At 38.6% G+C, this 20,487-nt stretch overlaps 1 protein-coding gene across 1 annotated transcript in view; it reads right to left on the bottom strand.

The window, feature by feature from the left end:
- Positions 1-20,487, bottom strand: part of necab3 (N-terminal EF-hand calcium binding protein 3) — a 31,265-nt gene that overhangs the window by 9,465 nt on the left and 1,313 nt on the right. Inside the window, exons 2-8 of the mRNA XM_020608334.1 lie at positions 15,669-15,693; positions 8,145-8,253; positions 7,010-7,035; positions 5,909-6,006; positions 4,844-4,980; positions 2,155-2,276; positions 1,232-1,311 (exon numbers count right to left, since the gene is read on the bottom strand). Of these exons, the coding sequence (XP_020463990.1) occupies positions 1,232-1,311; positions 2,155-2,276; positions 4,844-4,980; positions 5,909-6,006; positions 7,010-7,035; positions 8,145-8,253; positions 15,669-15,693 (597 nt within the window). The remainder of the gene's footprint in view (positions 1-1,231; positions 1,312-2,154; positions 2,277-4,843; positions 4,981-5,908; positions 6,007-7,009; positions 7,036-8,144; positions 8,254-15,668; positions 15,694-20,487) is intronic.

A 20,487-nucleotide genomic window follows, 5' to 3' on the forward strand; every position in this document is an offset into this window, starting at 1 on the left:
TTGTAACCAAGAAGGGAAAAACATTTGTAAATGTGCTGAATTTATTTTCTAAACTTTGTTTTTTTCTGATTTAATCAATATTTTCTCTTGAAAGTCATTAAGAAGCTAATTTTTATAACACCTTAATAAAAAGCAGATATTTCATTTGTAAATACACATGTGCCATAATGTTTATTGCTGTGGATGATTTTTCAAGCATCACCAACTTTTCTGTTACAAGTCTCACTTCATCACATCAACACTGACATTACATAACAATAAAAAGTAAACAAGAGCTTAAACCCTTTGCCCACAGTCATTTGCACCTATTTTTGTCACTTAACAAAGTAAATGGGCTAAGTATCTGGATAAAGCCATTTACTGTAATGCGGTAGCTTTTTCTTTTGTTTTGCTATGATATTGTATGTTTTCATGTTTTTTATTTAATGCTTGTCAAAGACCATTGTGCAAAGCAAATACCATCTAGAACAACAAAGGGTGCATCCATTCATTCAACATGTCCGTTTTGTTTCTTACAGCTAAAAATGTAATAGCAGAGGATGTATGTGGGGATGTATGTAGTCTAAGATATGAGGTTATGAATAATGGCATGAAGTTAATATAATAATAAGGAATAAGCTTTTCTTGTTAAAGGCTGTGTGTGTGCGCATGTGTGTGTGTGTGCAGAGACCATACATCTTAGAGACAGAGCAGAGAACATGAGCAAGATGGACACAATACGTGTGTGATGGTGGTGGCACTGAGGGATAGATATTGCACTCAGAACATCCTGCAGGTTATGAATTGTTTCGATATTGCAATCTGAGTCTCTCTGGGTTGACAAAATCGAGGACATGAGGAGAAAAAATGCTTTCAGAGAGACTGAATGGAGGGGAAAATGAATATCAAAAGATGGGGATAACAGGAGTTAATGAAGAAAAGAACAAAGAGAGAGAGAGAATGAGATGGAGCAGAAGATGTGGTACTGTGAATGGGTCATAGGATACAGAATCAGTGATTAGAGGTAGAGAGCTCCTCTTAGAAAAACATCATTTTTTTACATGAATGTACCCATTGCTCTTATTAATCACAAATAAACCAAAAAATTCTCTGAAAATGTCTGTGTACTGTCTGTGTGTAGTTGAAAAGTAATTTAAAATATAACATTACTGACTGAAAACATACAATAGGTCTGTTCCAACAAGCAGATACAGAAATAAAGTTGCATCCACTTCAAAATTAGGTTTCATACCTGATACTCCAGTTTATCCAGAAGCTGCTGCAGCCTGTTGACTTGCGAGCACCAGTTCTCTCCATCGTCTATGCTCACACCTGAGACAACGCAACACTAAATCATCAAAATCACCAAAAAATGTAAATCTGTGTCCCAGTTCCATTGTACATACTAATTCTGGCTGCATTTGATTAAGTGTAGAAGTGCACACATACAATAGCCTACATTTACTGAGTTGTAATACAGCTGCTGTTTCTGCTCTGTGTTTAGTTCTTCAATGTAAGGAAACCCCATTCAGTCCAGTTCAAACAGATGGTTTCCATGTTTCCACAGATGAAAAGGGAAAACCACAGGAGGCGATGCAGAAGTGTCTAATCGGTGTAAGACAATTATTTAACTTATCCCTAAATCATCAAAAAGTGACCCAAAATCACCACTTAGTTATAAGGCCATTAGTCTTACTAGTACTGTACATAAAATGTATTCACTGCTTCTGTTCACTGCAGGGCAGGAACACATGGACAAGGGAGATCACAGCAGCACAGAGGAGCTGCTCCAAAAACCAGTTTTCAGCCAGTGACCCTTCATCTGTGTGGGGGAGCCCTCAAAACATCGCTGCTGTGGAGAGCCATCAACTAGCAGACAAGCTGAATGAGTTTTACTGCAGGTTTGAGAAGCAGAACCCCACACCCCCAGAGCCACCTCACCTTAGACCCACAACCGACAGCCGCTCCCTCCGTTATCACCTCCCTTCCCCCCAGCCCCCCACCTCTGACGGTCTGTGAAGAGGCTGTATGAAGCCTCTTTAAAAAAACCAAAGATCAGGAAGGCACCAGGCCCAGACGGTGTGACCCCTTCCTGCCTGAAAGCTTTGAAGCTTGAGTTGGTGGCTGTAATATTTTTTTTCCATAAGCAGCTTGAATTTTCAATATTGCTCATACCTGTGGTCAGGATGTTGAAGCTGGGGTCGGATGGGGACATGCACATATTATCATGGACCCTGCGACCACACCGTCTGCCATTCCCATGTAGTGCTGTCAGCTCAGGTGCCTTTACCTCTCTCCTGCCATGACAGCAGCGGAGACCCAGGGAGACAAACATCAGAGAAAAAGACAGCAACTGTCAGAGGAGTGTGAGGGAAAAAATAAAACTGAAACTGAAGGTATAGCAGACAGATGTGGTCACATGGGGAATGAAGTCGGATATGGAATGAAACTAAAGAAGAAACAGAGAAGAAGGTAGGGAACAAAGCAGCAAGAGGAACAGAGAGAGAGAAGCAAGGCGAGAGGTGAGGAAGGATGCATTAATAATTGATTTAAATCTGAAAGAGACAGGTTAATCTCTGCTGCTAAAGAGAGAGCACAGTCAACAGTGCAGAGATGACAAAAACCAGAGCTAAACAGCAAGCGTCCGGAGTAGAGCTGAAAATCCTTCGCAAAGGGCCGGACACACACCAGTATTTATTAACCCTGGGTGGTAAAGAGGACCAATCCCTTTGCTTACACACTCAAATATGCACGCACACACCCTTGCAAACAGACACACCTCTGTCATGGATGGAAAAGCATTCGCTGTCTGTAAATTCAATGTCAAGTGCAAGATGTCAAGCACTCTGTGTGGTTATGAGAGTGTGACACCTGAGACACACATACTCACAATATATGTGTGTGTCTACTTTGATTTCACTTGTGTGTGTGTGTACCAATGTGTCTCTGCACATTTGTTTGTTCTTGATAGTATATGCTACCCTCCTTTTGTTGTGTCTTTGTGTGTGTGTGTGTGTGTGCAGCATCATGCTGACAGCGCAGAGGGACCGCATTGCTAGGAGGTTCTCATGCTGAGAACAGCCTGGAGCCCAAAGGCCACTGCCACAGTCATAAATCCACTGCAGGGAAGCAAAGGAGGGAGAAACAAGCTGTTGCCATCCAAATATGTCTCTAATTCTGTCCCTCCAAGCACTCACAGACTCATTGTTTCTCATTGCAACATCTATTTATCAATCTCTCTGACTTTATGCACCGTTCTCTCATTCATTTGTTTTCTGTATTCATTTTTCTTTGTTTGCTTTTTTCTTTGTGAGTCACTTGCTCTGTATTTCAGTGTCATCCTTATTCATCCTTTCCCCTTCTGCTCCCTCTCTGTCTCAACCAGTCCCCTCACAATAATTCAACTTGACTATAATTGCTCCATTATTTCTAATAATATCTGTGTGGCACCCATAGGGGAGAGAGGAGAGTTGCAGTGCAACAGACAGCCCGACTTCAAGTGGTGCTACCAAACTAGCCACAAAAAGTGGGGGACAAGTGTCCTTGTCATTTAAAATGTTAGCAGTCATTTGGATAAACAGTGTTTGAAAACATTTTGTCATGATATTGACTTGTGTTTAGAAAACTTTCTGCCCATTAAATGCATTGGATTGTTTCTCTCAGTATCTTCTGCACTGAATTTCTTTTAAAAGTCATGCATCATGTGTGAACCCGTTCTTAGCTTGAGGAGCTACAATGAATTAAGAAAAGTATGAAGTACAGGCTTATATCTAGTGGTTGTTTTTTATGAGCTTTATTTACATTTAATGAAATCATTAGGCTGTGAGAGAAATACTGAAGTCTAAGCAGCATGACTATTAGTGAAGCAACAGAATGACTGTGAGCATGTGTCAGATTCAAAGCTCTATGCTGAGAGGCATATCTTAGAAGAGGGGTATCTGAGGGGCATTCAGCTGATTAGACTAATTTTTTTTTTTTTTTTTGCTTAGACCAAACTTCACAGACATTTTCACTTTCACTCAAATTGTGTTCTGGCAAAGCTATGAATGAGGTTTTCTTAAAAGAGACATCATGGAATGAGTTTTTCAACTGATTGACAGTTCCTCCATCACTTCTCTGCAGATGCCAGCATGAACACTTCCAAAAGCTGATTTAACAAAACAACACTCACTGGGTTTCATTAGTCTTTGCCTCCAGTTTTCAGCCTGCAAAAACATGTTTCATCGTGGCATTTCCTCTGCTAATTCCAATGTTTATACACTTTACAGACTGCAAGGCCTCACCTAAACATCAACATAGGTTTTATTGTGTAGCCTACATGCTCAAACCTAGAGAAAATTTAGGTAGAACCTAAAAAATAGATTATATAAAATGAACACAAAATAGCAAGATAGACGTTGTTCCATGAGCTGACAATCTGGTAACATGTCGGCAGAGTGACAACATCATGCCAACTGTGGTCTGGTCTCCGTGACCCTGGTCTGTAAGGTTAAGTTAGAGATTTTGTGGTTTTGGATTTGACATGATGAGGCATTCAAGCTGAAGCACCTAAACACTTGGCCATGTTTAAGGATATAGAAGCATTGCTATGGTTAAAGGAGGACACTGGTAACTCTTTTTGGAGACATTCTAGATATTCTTAGTTTCCACTATATACCATAATACTCTCAATGATGCTTTCAAACTGAATGTAAACAAAGGTCCTATTTTGTCCTGATATAGGACAGTAACAGAGACCTGCCAGCCAATCAGGACTCGTGTCAGTCAGCCATGCCTAAGTTGCTCCAAGGTCATAATATAGTATAGTGCATATAGTGTCTGCAAGTAACACATGATACAGACAGTGTCATATTGCAGTACTAACAGGGTAGGGCTGCTCTGCTCTTCCACAGCCTCCATGGCACACTGCAGTGACCTCTGTAGAGACAGCAGCTGACTGGATGTCTCTCTGAGCATGAACCTGGTGACAAATTGGCCCAGCACACTGGAACCCTGGTACTCCTGAAAGATAAATAGTGACATATGGAAGGGAACGTTAAAGCAGATGACTGGCAAACACAAGCAACAAGAATGTTAGGAGCATCTAGAGGCAAGATAGGCCGTGCATAAATGGAAAGAAATATATTTTATAACTTCTACAGAACAACTACAGTACAGGCTTTTTAAAATGCTTGATAGCTGCAGTTAAACTGACTAGTAATTCTTTGAATACATACATTATTCAGTAATGCATATTCAAATTCCAAGGTGAGGAAGAAACACTGCTGCTCCAGTCCCCATACACAAATACAATTAGGCATTCTCAAAGGACACTTATTCACACAATGTGTTAATGAAGTAACCGTGCAGCAGCTCTTTTGATAAACCTACAATGACACGTGGGCTCTACTGAAAGTGCATCATGGGATTAGCAATCCAGAGCACTGGACATACCAGAGCTGCTAACTAGCGATAGCACAATCCTCTGTGGATTTTCCTACTCCAGCGGCTTTAAAGAAGAGTCAGACTAGAGGAGCAAGGTGATCTAATTAAAACACATTTTTCTCAGTACATATCTTCTTTCTCTTTCCCATTTACTAGGCATTGCTGATTTCTATTCCATTAACTCAGAAAGTTCTCGGGGGAGTTTAAAATGAGCTGTCAACGGCAATTATGCAATATTTTGACTGGGGCGCAAAATGTCAGGTTGTGCAAAAACAGCCTGACACAATCTTTGAGGTTTTTGTTAAACTTACCGCAACACATGAAATGAATAGTTTCCTGCAGTAATTACATGATTCAAATTCACCAACACTCAGACTAAGAGTGGACATGTCTTCTCAGCTTCATTAGTAGAAATCAAAGAGAAAACATTATTGTGAATAGCTCACATTAACATCAATTTTAAAGACAAAAGAAGTAGTTTCTATAGATTTTGGTGAAACTTTACCTCTTTGGTTTTATCCATTGCCTTTAAAATGGCAATGTTCAGGCTCTCCAGAGCTGAGAGGACATTGAGATACTCCCCCAGGTGCTGAGAAAAATAATCTAACAGAAAATCAGAAACAAGCTGTCAGTGTCACTGCAGCGAACAATTAAAACTTTATTTTGCTCACTGAAAGTTGAAAACAAAGTCTTAGATGCTGCCATGATATAATCCAAATAAAAGAAGACGATGACAAGAGCAGTGATAATAGCGTAGTAATGGGAAAAATATCCAGGTTTATTTTCATAAACAAGTCAAGTTGGAAGCATTTAATGTTCACTTGCCTGTGCACCATGTCAAAAAAATTGATGTGTTGTTTTAATCAGCATTTGAATCACCTAGTGTTATAACAGCTCACACCTGTGTACTGTTTGTGACAGAAGCTGTGAAGATTAATTTATCATATGGCCAAATGATGTGAAGAAACTCCTTCACACTTTCATATTTATGTTGTTAATGATGGCATTTACAAAGCTGAGAAAATAATTTTGTTAAATTCTTAACAAAATCACAGTAAGATGCTGTTTAGGGAAAGTTTTACAAACCCTTTGTAACAAAATAAATCAGAGAAAGACATCAAAATCAGAATCAGTATTTATTAGTTCTCACCGCTTAATTAAATGCCCAGTTTTAATATAACCAAAGACTGCATTTAATAGCTTGTGACACACAGGCAACACTGTGATTCAGCAACTGAATTTTACACCATCATTCTGTAAACTCTGGTCAAAAGAACATGATGCAATGAGTGATAAATGTTCAGTGACCTGAATCTGAGGAAAGAGGAACATTTTGCTGTGGAAAACAATCAACTTCTTTTGACATCAAATGGAAAAGATGCCATTACCATTCAATAAATTAGGCAAATGTTTTATTCTGGGTACTACTGGTATTTACAGGTCTCTGCCCTATTTCTCGTCACTTTATTTAGTGATGAGAATCATCTAAAATCAACTATTAGTCATCTAAAAATATGGATCAACAAATATCAATGAATTTTAAAAGGTTTTACAAAACTTGATGTACTGTGTCACATTCAGTCAGACAAAGTACTCTCCCACCAACCTGATAGCTTATCAGTGTCCAAGTTACTGCAGGACGGAGCATGAGAGGAGATAAATGGGAAAAATATTGAGAAAGTTCATTAGAAAAAGATGTGCTGCTGCTCATTTCTGCTAGAGAAATGATCTGGTCTGAATTGTGTCAATACTGTAATCTTACAAATCAGTAAAACCTCTGTTAACACAGCTTATTACCATAAATTTGTGTTTTGCACTTTGCCATCGTGCATGAAGAATATTGTTCAGCAAACTGTCTTCTCATGAATACAAAGTCACAGTCTGCCAAAAATAACAGGCGAATGACAAATGATGTCATGTTCCTGGTCTTACCTGCTCTGTGGGGTTTTATTTTTATATCTCCATGGACTCTGTTCCTGTACCTGCCCGGTTCTCTCAAAGTGTTATCACTACTGTTCTCTTGTTATCCAGGTCCAGCCTGAGTCATATTCAGAGAATTTGTGGAGTCTGTTCAAGATATATTGGGTCAAGCGGTGCTCGGGTGTGTTCATGTTCATTTCATGTTCATTTCACCTGCCAGCATGAAGTCAACAAACTGCTGCTTGGTAAAAAAAGGCAACGTGATGCGCATGTCATGAAAGCGATAATTGCACAGGTAGGAAATTAGGTAACAGACACGCTACCTGCGCCGCACACCATGCGTTTGTTGCAGGATAGGGCCTTAAGTGCATCGTCTTGACAAATGGATTTAATAAAAGGATGAAATTTAAAACTATTACATCTACCATGAAAGGGGAGACATTGTCTCTCCTTCTCTGACTGCAGTGAGTTAAACATTCTCTGCAGACCAGTGATTTCAGCAGCTACCCCGAGGCTGATTTCTTTGATTGCAATTTCAGAGGAGAAGTGGATGCTGTAGTCCATAGGACCAAAGGAAGGGGGTAACATTAATTCAGCCTGCCTAAGTTTGTTTGCAGGGCTAATTTTTACTAAAGACCTCCCTCCAGCTGAGAGGCATTTAGCATGTAACTGATGACTGGAAAGGAACACATTAACTGTGCTTTTAAGCGTTTGTGTAACTACCTAAAACAGCACTTATAGAAAAAAAAAAATCTAATAACGAATCATTAATCACTGTGATAGATTATTAAAATCAGAGCTATTTCAAATTCAAAGCTCACTTATTTTGTCGGCCATCTATGGAGTAGAAAAGCTCCTGTAGCTCCTCAGTGGTCAGGATCCCATCCGCAAAGTAGGCATTGAATTCTTCAAATGATAGCTTGCCATCATCTGTAACACAAAGGAGGCGTTGGAATACATTATGACAGAGATAACACCATAATTAGAACCTAGAGTACAGTGTTACTTTGAATGTAACCTGTATGATTATAAAGACCTAACAATCAGCCCAAGATTTTTCAGCAAAAATAAACTGTAATCTAAATCTATTGTTCTCTTTTGTCTATAACTCTGGTGTAACAACAAACTCATCTTTCAAGCTGATGGGAATCAGATGAGTGCAAATTAATTCTTTGGTTTCATCAGTATCCTTTCTACCATGTTGTTTCCATTCTATTCTTGATGTGCAGTGCAGGTCCACGTTGCACGGTGATTAGTTTTCTGTTCAGTAAATTCGATTATTTTTCTAAGCAGAGTATAAATTGACTACAAAAATAATCACACTTTTCAAGGATCCAGTTTGCTTGTTTTGTCCACTCAACAATCTTGATTTAAACAATTAATCAATCAGTCATCAAAATTGTTAATCATTCTTTTTCTGGCAAATCAACTAACTAATTCTACTGGAGTTTGGATTTGCTGCATGCACTATATATGAACTATAAAACACAAGTTTTATATTTTTGGGATGTATAGCTCAAACCTAATGTGTAAAATAGCAAATACTTCATAGAAATAATACACAAATTATACCCAGACAAAGCTCCATACTGTCAGCAGATTGGAATTTTCTACTTCTTCTCAGACTAGTTAACTGTGAACACAGCTTGTTGTGGCAGACATTGCACAGAAAAATCAATAGCAGAAGATAAATGGCTTGGTTATCATCTGTGAAAAAGTGCTCCTTCATGAGCCTACTATCAGTCTGTGTACTGGCACAGATTACACAGATCAGTCAGCAGTTAGACTGCTAAGGGAAGCTGCTAGATGTTTTAATCCTTGTAAATGAGTCCAAAACCAGATAGTCTAGTATCTAAGGAGAACAATTTGAAGCCAGAAAGCTGAAGCAGAAGTACTGTATATTGGAAGGAGTTGCAAAGCCAACTAATGTGACCGAGATTAAAGCAGAGCTAAGATGGACATGGGTCAATATGACTGTGAAGTATTGTATGCAATACAATAAGTATGCTGCAAACTGACTGGTCTTGTTAAAAAGGCCAGACACCTACTGAAACAACAGAAATCCAGTCATGTCATTGTTGCACCCATATGGAAACTATTCCCACTCACTTTTTATTTGGATCTGGTTTTAAACCTTCTGAATGCAGGATGACTGTCGGTTTGAGTCATCTGCCCAAATAATGACCCTGTCTACACAATGACAAGGTAAAATGAGAGCAGTTTAATATGCCATGGAGTTCCAGCTGGTTGACTCAGCAAAGCTGAAGACTCAAGGGCAAGCTTGAAAACCATCTGTTCAGCTGGAGCTGGTTTGGCACTGCTTGTCATTACCTCTGACCAGAATGTGTAATGTACTGGTCAAAGATAATGCATGGCCCTCGCCACTCTGGCTCACTTTTTCTTTTTTTTAATCTTCCTCCTATTCTCTATCTGTATTTTCCTCTTCCACGTAGAGAGCAAAGCCAAACTGACCGCAAGATTTTTGAGATGAAAGAAAAATGTATTTCCAATTTGACTCTGTTCCTCTGTCAGAGATAAAAAGTAAAACATTAATATAACTGTACCACCATATAAATCTATTTAATGAAAAAGAAACGGCTACAGTTCATCAGAACCTTCCACCACATGAACCTTAAAACTAGCATTGCTGGGAAAGTAATTTTAAAAATTTCTCTATGAAATCATTCGGATCAACACAGTCATTCCCAGTTCACAAAAGAAGAACATTATGTTATTCTTGTAGATGAAGATGAAGGCCATTACCTTTTAATAGATTTTATATAGAGCATTTATCAGGAAACTACATTCATGTATTATCATTACACTTATTTACCTATCATCACAGGTTTTATTTAAATGTTGTTGCCATCTGAGACTAAATATCCATCCATATGTTGTTGTCTTCTCTCACAGGGTTGTATTTGGAACACACGGTAGTTATGCCCGGAAGTGACACTCCTGATAAATAATGATGACTAGTGTCAGTCTCTTCTGTTAGATTTGACAGATCTGGGTTAAATGTCTTCTTCATGATTAAGGTGACCACAACAATACACAGCTGTATGTGTTTGACATCTTTTATTATCATAGAGATTTATGACAAAGAGAAAAGAGTTTGAGTTGCTTGTTAGATGGCTAATAGGGTTGATTTTTTTTGGTTTCTTGGTACATTTTGCAGATTGTTTTCTTTGGCTTTTGAGTGACTAAGGCTGTTTCCCACCACTGAATTTACATACAAATTGATGATTTCATAGAGTTGTGCTGACTGTCAGCACAACTGGTTTGTGTGTATTAATACGTGGAAAGCCAGCCTAGGAGCAGCTAAACTGCTACCTATGGAGGAGGGTCTGCTTAGTTTAAGTTAAAGGCAGAGAGAGTGGTTCTGGGAGGTGGATGGTTACAAGGTACTGTCATTTATTCCATGTTAGGTGACACCAGGGTCAAAGTTTCAGCATTGTGTGCTCAGATTAAAGCCATTTCAAGTGATTCCTGTGTGTAAATGTCACACAATATTATGTTTTTCTTGGAATATATTTGGTCTGAGGTCTAGAAGGCTAGCCGGCATATTTGGTGAAAAAAAAGTCAAAGTTGTAAATGTATATATTTATCTTACATATATTAAACAGCAAACAGCTGTCCTGCTTTAAATTTCACCCAGGCCCTTAAAGGGACAATTGTGACAGATGGCAATGAAGATGGTATTAACAGTGTCAGAACAATAAAGATCCACAGTCATTTGGGGGGATTATGTGTTTATTAGCTCAAGACGTATTCCTGTTTGTCTCTTCCAATTCCAATTTACGTATCACCAGGCATCTCTTTGATAACCGATAGGAAGATGGAGCAATTGATGCAACACTTATTTGCCAAATAGGACACCCTTGTCCAGTCAGCAGTCATTTTGAAGTGATGTTCATCATTTCTGATATGTTACACAGCTGTAATAGTTGTCACTGACCTATATTGTTTTGATTTGTTGTCATAGATCAGAGTATATGAACTTTGGGGTACTGATATACAGTAGGTAAAGCTTTTGTCACCACAAACCTGCAAGGTTCATAAACTCTCTCTATCGCTTGCAGTTTGCATATGTACAACATCCACCATTAAATTTCAGTTTCTATATTTACACCTTACATTGTGGCCTTTAACCAGTGTCGTGTTTTATTAAAAATTAGTTGCATTGAAATGTCATTGACTTTCATTGGCTCTACATCATCTTCTGCAATCAGAGCTGCTGCAGCTGATGCCTTTAAATTAATAAATCATCCATGCATAGTTCAATGACATTCAATATATTATCTGTACGCAGCACTAGGTCTTCTAAGCAGATCACCTATTTCAAGATCACTCATAATGTCCACATTTAGACTTACAGTATAGTACAGGTACTCATCAAGGTTTCTCATCAAGCGATTTCTAAGAAGAAAATACCCAGTAAAACACTACACCTTTATGACAATCATAAGAAGTATGGGAATTATGAAGTATATATGAACTATAACCATTTATCACAGAAGCAATTTGTCTCTATTGCTGTTTCATTTGAAACCAATACACCGCCAGTACATTGAACACAGATGTGGCAAAGGATAGTCACAGTGCACCTGAGAACAAAAAGTACCAGCTAACTGTATAATATCCCCCTTTGAAATGAACCAAAACCTACACAGTTAAAGCCTTTATGCAGCAGACTGCTGCACAAAAAATTCCACTATTACAGCAAAAGAAAGTAGCCATAAATCATAGAGTTGTGTCAAAAGCAAAATGCATAAATCGTTCTTTATACCGAGTGAGAAAATCCACTTAGGAATTTCAAGTTGACAAAAGTGCTTACAAAGAGATTGTGAGGCTGGTGTGCACTCATTCTACAGAACAGCACAACAACAACAACAACAACTTGTTTTTGACCTTTCCTCCTTCTCATTTAAAAAGCCAGAAGAGTCTAAGCAAAGTGCTCAGTAACCAAGAGTAAATGAGGAAGGTATTTAAAGTAAAGTAGGCCACACTCCCCAAAGATTAGTCCTATTGCAGCTTCTCCTTGTACAGTATAAGTGGCTCATAAATGCATCACAACCTCAATACAACTAGTTTTACTATAAGAGACGGGTCTTGTTTTGGTAAAGTCCTATGCATGCTGTATATCCAAGCCATTCCTGATATTGTTAGTATCACTGCTCTACTTATGATGTCTTCCACCAGGCCATCTGTGAGGATGTCTGTGATATAAGCTGCTTTTTAGCTTCCAGAGCCTAATTTAAGCCTGCATGCTGCTTTTAGACCACATATCCAACTGCTTCCCTGTTTTCCACCCCACTAATAATCCAAAGCTGACTGGTCCTCTCAACAATATTGGAGTAGATGTCGGGTAAGTTCATTAGAAGCTGAAAAAATAGAGAATATTAAATCTTCATATCACTCTGAAAATATGTATTAGATATGCATTGAAAATCTGAACATCTGAATACACAAAGCAAATATTTTTACAGCAAAATGTGAACAATTTTTGACCAGTTTCCAGCAGTTTTTGTACACAAATTTTAAACTGTTATACATAAATATTTTTAACAAGAGTAGCCTACTGATCTGTGATCATTTTGCCAATTAGGTTGTGTCTGTTAGTGTTATGTAAGATGGCTGATTATTTTCAGGATTTCATGCAAATGGATAAAAGTGAGTCTTAAACCATTCAAAGCAGGATATGCTTTGGGGATTTGTTTTTAACAATAAGCTCAACTCAAGGCTCACATTTTCCTGCATTTGCCCAGAGCAAATTTTCTCAGTTGTCATGGAGATGATCTGTTGGCGTGCAAGTTCATTAACTCAAAGGTGAAGAATATGGAAAAATCTGTAAGAGCTGATGAAGACAATGCAATACATTTAAAAGCTAGACTGATTGCTTTGTCATACTACTCACACTAGTTCTCATATTGTTTCACCGCCTAAGTCAATAAAGGCTCTTGTATCTCATTGTATATTAGGCTACTTCACCTGAAGACATATTTGAAATAAAATACTAGTTCATCCTTACTGCCAAAGACCTCATTTGTATTTGTTTTACCTGGGTGTAATCACAGTGGTGTTTATTGCTAGGGTGTAGTAAATTGTCAGTGCTGTCTTTGTGTTTTTCTTTCATAGGAACATTGCTTCCCTTCTGTCTCCACATCTAGTGCAGTAATGACAGCTACGTCAGCAGAAGTCCATATAACAAACATCAAACAGCAAATATATTTGGCTGGATGCCACAGAGCAATTCATCACGTACAAAACTCATTGTACCGAAGGTTAAGAGCTATTGAGAAGTAATTGCAGTTTGGAGGCATGCTGATTACAGCCCCTCTAAATGCAGCAATATCCTGTTGATGTCCACTTTTTCCTGATTTGCTTTGGCACCTTATTTCATCTTAGTTAGACATAAATAAATATATTTTTAGGTAGGGCATTCTTAACTACAGCACCAGTGGAGGGAAGGAGCCCCATCTTCAATACTGAAAAGATATTTTAAATGTCAGGATTTTTTTTAAATGTACTATTAATTCAGCTCATCTAGCACAAATTCAAAACTGTAGATAATCACTCAGGTAAAATTAGATGAGACAGCCTAAGGGGAAGTGGGCATAACAAAAACTGTCATTTCATCATAATACAACTTCCTGAATGCATTTAACATGACAGACCGGTGATATTTAAGCCCTGCGATGGTGTCCAGGGCTTATTGAGACAAATAGAAACTAGAACAGATCCCCTTTGAGTCCATGTAATGCTTCAATGGTTTAATCACCACACCTTACAAATCTCTAGTACTCTTGAGGGCCCTATATACCCTGCAGTAACAGTCATCTTACAGGTACATTGCCTGTTACACTGTGTGAGTGTGTCATAAAATCTTGGTTGTAATCTGAATCAGATTGTGAAATGTCATTTTTGAAAGATGTTAGATTTTATGATCAAAGTCTGGACTTCCTGGTTATCATATTGTATTACGTAAAAATAGCACCATGACACGTGCATGCCACTGTGGTAGCTACAAAATATGTAGTGTTTATAATGTTTCTTTTGGCTAGTGTATTCAGCAGGGGCGGATCTAGAAAAATTTGGACAGGGTGGCCAGGCTGGGGCACAGACTCAGAGAGGGGTGGCACATTTTAAATACATGTTCAAAATAAATTAAATCCTCAGTTCTGAAATAATAATAAATTATTAAGAATTAAATTGTTTATTTTGTGTAAAAATGAGACACACAGTGCTTTTTTTAGTGAACTTTGGCTGTGCTCCTTATTTACTCCTAGCTGGGGACATCGCTGCTGCACGGTGATCCGCCCCCACCCCCTCACCCCACAATGAGGCAAATCATGCCAAGACGTCCACAACACAATCAGAGAATTGAATGCAAACATCATGCTGCATGCAGGATTTAAAATAAAACTAATTTGATCAATATCAATTATAAAGCACCAGAAAAATGTTATATTTACGCAATTTGTCATTGTATTTCATTTATTAATAATGACAAGCATCATGTTTTGACTCTAGCAGGGATGGCACCAGGGGTGGCCTATCAGCTCCTGGGGGTGGACACTCCCAGCTCTGCCCATGGTATTCAGTGTTATTTAGTGTGACTTGTTGGTTGGTTTGTATACATAATTGCAGCAGTTACGCTGTGGAAATTTTATTCTTCAGTCACTGGGAAAACTGTGGGACCATTAATTCTGTATGACAAACAAAGATTTCTCTCACAAATGTCAACTTTTGTTTGAAACAGGCAAAAGTTCCACATTTCATAGGGGCCATTTCTTACACTTATCTGCTTTATAGTACCAAAGCTTTAGCAGTGATCACATGTGAACTTAAGGAAAAGCTAAACACATCACCTTGTAATTAGAGGAAGCATGGCTGCATGTGTGTGTACAAATATCCTGGTTATATCCTGGTATAACCCCCCCAGTGTTTGCACTTGCTTAATGAAGCCATATTGTCAGTGATTTACTGCTAGAAAAAATAATTTGGCTCAGTCTGTGATAACATGACTCATGGTCATTTATAAACAGCACCCAGTCATCTGTGTCAGCACTGACAGGGAGTGCTTTATTTTGTGTGACATATTCTTCAAGTCGTAGCTATAATCCAACATTTTAGCATCATTTTAATTGGGTGGAGAAACATTTTGGAGCATTAAGAAGACAGGAGCTTCACATGAAGAGCCATTCATACAAATATCTTATTTGTCCGCCCAGATTGTCTGGAGGTCTGAGGCATAATAACAAATGGAAGAATGTGGTGAACCAACAAGCATTGTGACCAATTATTCATCACCAAACATGTTATGTACAGTATTGTTTACTTACCATTTTTGTCTGCTCGGCGGAAAATCTATAAAAAAAAAAGAGGGAGGGGTTGAAGAAATGGTTATTATTTCTAGCCAAGCATCACTAAAGGGATTCTTATAGTAAGCACTTACACATTATTAAGCATCATGGCAATTTGTCAAAATCACAATAGGATGTTTAATGTCAGGGTTAATTTGTTCTGCTGCACCAAACAGAAACATCACAGTAACAAGGACATTTACAAAGGCTACGAGACTCTGAATGTGTGAGTCATGTTTGGTTGAATGCCAATTGGTACTTCAAAAGTACATTGAACAGTTATCACTTCTGAAGTAAAAGGAAATTTCAGAAGCAGCATAAAGTCACCAATTCACAGAGAGATTTAACAGTTGTTGTCTTGTAGGTGCATCAATCATGAAAACTATTCAGTAAAAAAGTCTCAAACTTTTTTCAACCTACGCAGACGAACCAGTTTAATTCCATTTGCAGTGTGCGGTGTGGATGAATGTGGGATTGTCTGATGTTTGCACAAACAGTAGCAAACAATACTTTCAGGAATCTGTTCTGTGTTGCTGGTGAGAAATTGAAAGTGAGATCATTATTCTTTGCATTGTGTGACTGGTCAGGAGCTGGACGGGATTACTGTAGTAAGCCTATGGAAAGCCTAGTAAAATGCTCACAACCACCAATGACAGCCACTTGAATAAAAGAGATTTGCTTCTGCAGAAGATCATAAACTTGACTGACACAGATCTGCTGAAATTAATAACACAATGAGAACATTGGGAAAGACATCTGTTGGCTGATGTGAACAAGACACAAGGCTACAATATGGCTCTTAGTTAAAGATGCAGGTGTTAGCTGCCGGCGGCCTTGACAACAGGGGCTGCCTTCTGGTCAACACAGGAACTTTCTAGTCTTGTCATAACCTGAGTCTTATTTAGTTTGTTGGGAACTTGGTTGTCACCACAGTGGAAATTGCTTTTGGAATCGCTGTAGGACATAAATTATAAACAAAACCCGACAATTATGAGCAGAACATTGACGTACTGTAAAACCATGGTTTTAAAAGACAGATGCAGATATAAAAGGAAAAAGGTGTTTTGTTGCTTCATTGATCACTCCAATAGGTTGTATTCTCATTCTGCAGCTTAATCTACCAAATCTAAGTAGCTGCAGTTCCCAGTGTAGTGCATAATCACTAAACCACTTACTCAGGGAGAAAATAAAGGTTAGTGCCCCCAAAGTGCTTATTATAATCATCAGTTATTAAGTTGAATGCATATATAACTCGAGTACAGTGGAAAAAGTTGAAGCAGTCTAAAGTAGTTCTTAAAATTCAAATGCATGTTTACAATGGAGAGCTCAGATAACAATTTTAACAGCTACCTTTGTTTTCATGTTCAGTAAGTGGCTTGGATAATAGGGCTAAACTGGGGCAAACCTGCCCCATTATGAATCACAGTTACAATCAATGTGGCACTATAAGTTGTTAAAGCATCTTTTTCCATATTTGATTTTCTCCTGTATGTAGCATAGTTATCATCCACAGGTACAAAACACAACCCCTACATGAATGAGTCTGACTATATCATAGCTTTTGCCAGCAATGAAAATGAAAAATTTGTTATCTGTTCTGTTCTATTCATTCAATTCCACCCCCTCAGTCTGTTGCTTCCATGGTTAGGCACCAGTCAGGGCTGACATTTCTGACCTAACGGCAGACACTGCCACGCACTTTCAGTTTACATAGGTCAACAAGCTCAAGGTCTGCACTTCTGCCTTCCACCTGTCAACGTTCGTCTCCATACAGCTTCAATTCTGACCGATAACAAAAGCCAGGTCAATTCAAATCACTTCACTGCACACTCATTACTCTAGTTCTGAATAGACTTGAAGGTGACTACAAACCTAAAATTACTGTGCCTCCTAATGTTATTAAGGTGAAATGCTGTCTTAATACTATGACAGAACATTCTGAACTCTCCTCATTTCATGTATGAGTCTGAAAATCATATTTTACTTGCTTTAAGCTTCTGCGTGCTGTACAGTAAATCTCATTTGCCCTCTCGTTCAGCAGTCTTCTCGCTTCCTCTTTGGCACTGGAGCATTTTATCCATATTGCTTGATTCAATGAAGAACATGTACAGTACTTTTAAAACATGTTTGTTGTTCGGCTGTCTTTGGGCTCTCCAGTGTCAGGAGATGATAACGATTCATTTACAGCAAACCCAGGAAAGGTTAGACCTGTTTCCCAGAGTGCTGCTGCTCTGATGTCATGGTGGCAGGTGTTAAGGCAGTAGGTACTCTCACGCTCTGCTGTCACACTGTTTTATGCAGGGCTTTAGATTTTGTGCTTGACAAAGAGGAAAACAGAGCTGACTGTCATGTTTTGATTTTTCTCTTTAATCTGACATGTTTTTAATTTTTCTTAGGGATTAACTATATTCCTATCATTTTTCTTTAACATGCCTGCTTTCTGTTTCCGCAGCTCAAGAGCAACAAATCATGAACAGAAGGAACACTGGGAGAGACAGGACAGAGATACAAGAGAGTATAGAAAGTACTGCGGATTGAGCAAGTCTGAGAAATGTAGAACCACTGGACACATAAATCAGAGACAATAAAAAAAGCAGTCAACAATGTGGACTGTAAAAAAAAATCTTAACTGAACAGAACATTTTTCAGGTATTGCTTTGTCCCCCGCTCTGAGGACACCAATTGTTACAGTTTCTGTATTTGTAACAGTAGTGACAGGCTCATCACCATGTAAAAAAAACTTACTATGACCTCTGCCTGTTTCATGTACAGCTGAGCTGCATACTTCTATAATAAAATGGCCTGATTCTTGCAAAGAATTTAATGTTTTAACATGCATTAATACCCCCATTGTACCCCATTCTGCTGTGTGTTTGTTTCTCCAGCAGACTATTGAAAATCAATATGTACCACTGCAATAATAAATAAATAAAGTCCATCCACTCATCTTATCTTTGAAAAAAACACATCATCATTGATCTGCTTTATAACATTCACTCTAGGAACCAAAAAATATCTATGTTCATTCTTAGTTTTACTAGCTGACCGACTGACTTTGCTCAGCCTGCTTCACACTGCGGGGACTGATGGGGATGCCTCAGTAGCAAAGGACCGCTCTACTTGCTGTAAATACAAAAATAGATTTCTCAAGTCAAAACCTGTCAGCTGTCCCAGTGGAACAGTTGGGCAACCTACAGGAATAAGATTCCCAATGTTTCCACATTTTTTCTCCTTCATCTAACCAGAGTAGAATGACAAAAAGAAGAATTTATAAAGTAAAAAGAAACAATGAGAGTGAGGGTGGATGAGGATGACAATCAAGATGAAGACAACACATTTGGCTGGTTTTCTAGACACCATTACCTCCTACAGACACCATTTGTGACAATTAAAACATCATTAGGTTTCTGAGCGGGGAACCATCATGCAAACTTAGTCTGTTTGTGCTCCATCAACAGGAAAAAAGCGAGACTGAAGACGAAAAGCAGAGAAAATCTGGCGCTGAATCCTGTACAGGGACAGTGTGTGCTGTGTCAAAGTGTGAGTAACGTGTCCTTATTTAGACAAGGTTGTCTGTGTTCTGCAGGAAGCTGTCATTTAGCGAGAGCTCAGATTTGGACGCATCATTGGTTGACTGACCCAGGATAGATTATTACTGTGCTGATGGACAGTTTCTGCTGCTTTGTTATAGTCTAATCAGGCAGCAGGTGTCATTGGTTTATGCCCCATCAATGTGCATGTTTGTGAGTTAATATGGGTGTTTATGTCTTTCAGCATGTGTTACAGAAAGAGATGACAGCACTAAAAAAGGTAGAACAAAAAAACAGGACAACACCCTGGTGGTTTACTTTATTGATCACATATGTATTTTCAGAATCAGAATCAGAATCAGCTTTATTGGCCAGGTGTGTAGGACACGAGGAATTTGACTCTGGTACAGCAGCTCTCAATGTGCACGTACATATCCCCATGCAAGGCAACAGCAAGGGGCGAGTAAACAATATTCCAACATAAGGCTGTGTAGTATAACAAAATAAACTGTATAAACAGGCAGTAAATAATGCAGTCAGTCAAAGGAATGCTCATTGGGAGACGAGATAAAATTAGAATAAAAATAGAGTACTTAAAAATAAAAATAGAAATCTGTACAAATCTGTATAATCTGTACAATGTACATTCACAGGTATTGCACTGAGGGTTATTGTCCAGTCATATTGTCATGGGTTAAGTGTTAATCAGAGTGACGGCTCCAGGGAAGAAACTGTCCTTGTGCCTGGTTGTCTTGGCGCACAGTGATTTGTAGCACTGTCCAGAGGGGAGGAGTTCAAACAGATTGTGTCCCAGGTGTGAGGAGTTTGCAGAAATCTTCTCTACCCTCCTGTAGAACCCATGAGGTGTACAGGTCCTCCATGGAGGGCAGGCTTGTACCGATGATCTTTTCTGCAGTCCTGACTGTGCGCTGAAGTCTGTTCTTGTCCTGTTTGGTAGATGAGCCAAACTAGACAGGGATGGAGGTGCAGAGAACGGACTCGATGATTCCTCTTGTTAGGTATTTTTGGTCAGATAGATATTGGATAGATACTTTATGTATTAGAAATGTTTAGTGGAGATAGGGTGTCTAGTTAGACTGTTAAATGCTTAGTCATGCTTATGAGTTTCTACAGGGTACATCTGGTCAAGGATAACTAGAGAGAAGAGTTGATGACTGTCAGCAGACAGGGTGTTTAATATTATTATTATGACGTGTATAACTGTAGCCTTAGCCATAATATGTTCTTATGTTTAAGTCACGACATGT

Source organism: Monopterus albus, unplaced genomic scaffold (assembly GCF_001952655.1).
Source record: "Monopterus albus unplaced genomic scaffold, M_albus_1.0 scaffold1.1, whole genome shotgun sequence".
NCBI lineage: Eukaryota > Metazoa > Chordata > Actinopteri > Synbranchiformes > Synbranchidae > Monopterus > Monopterus albus.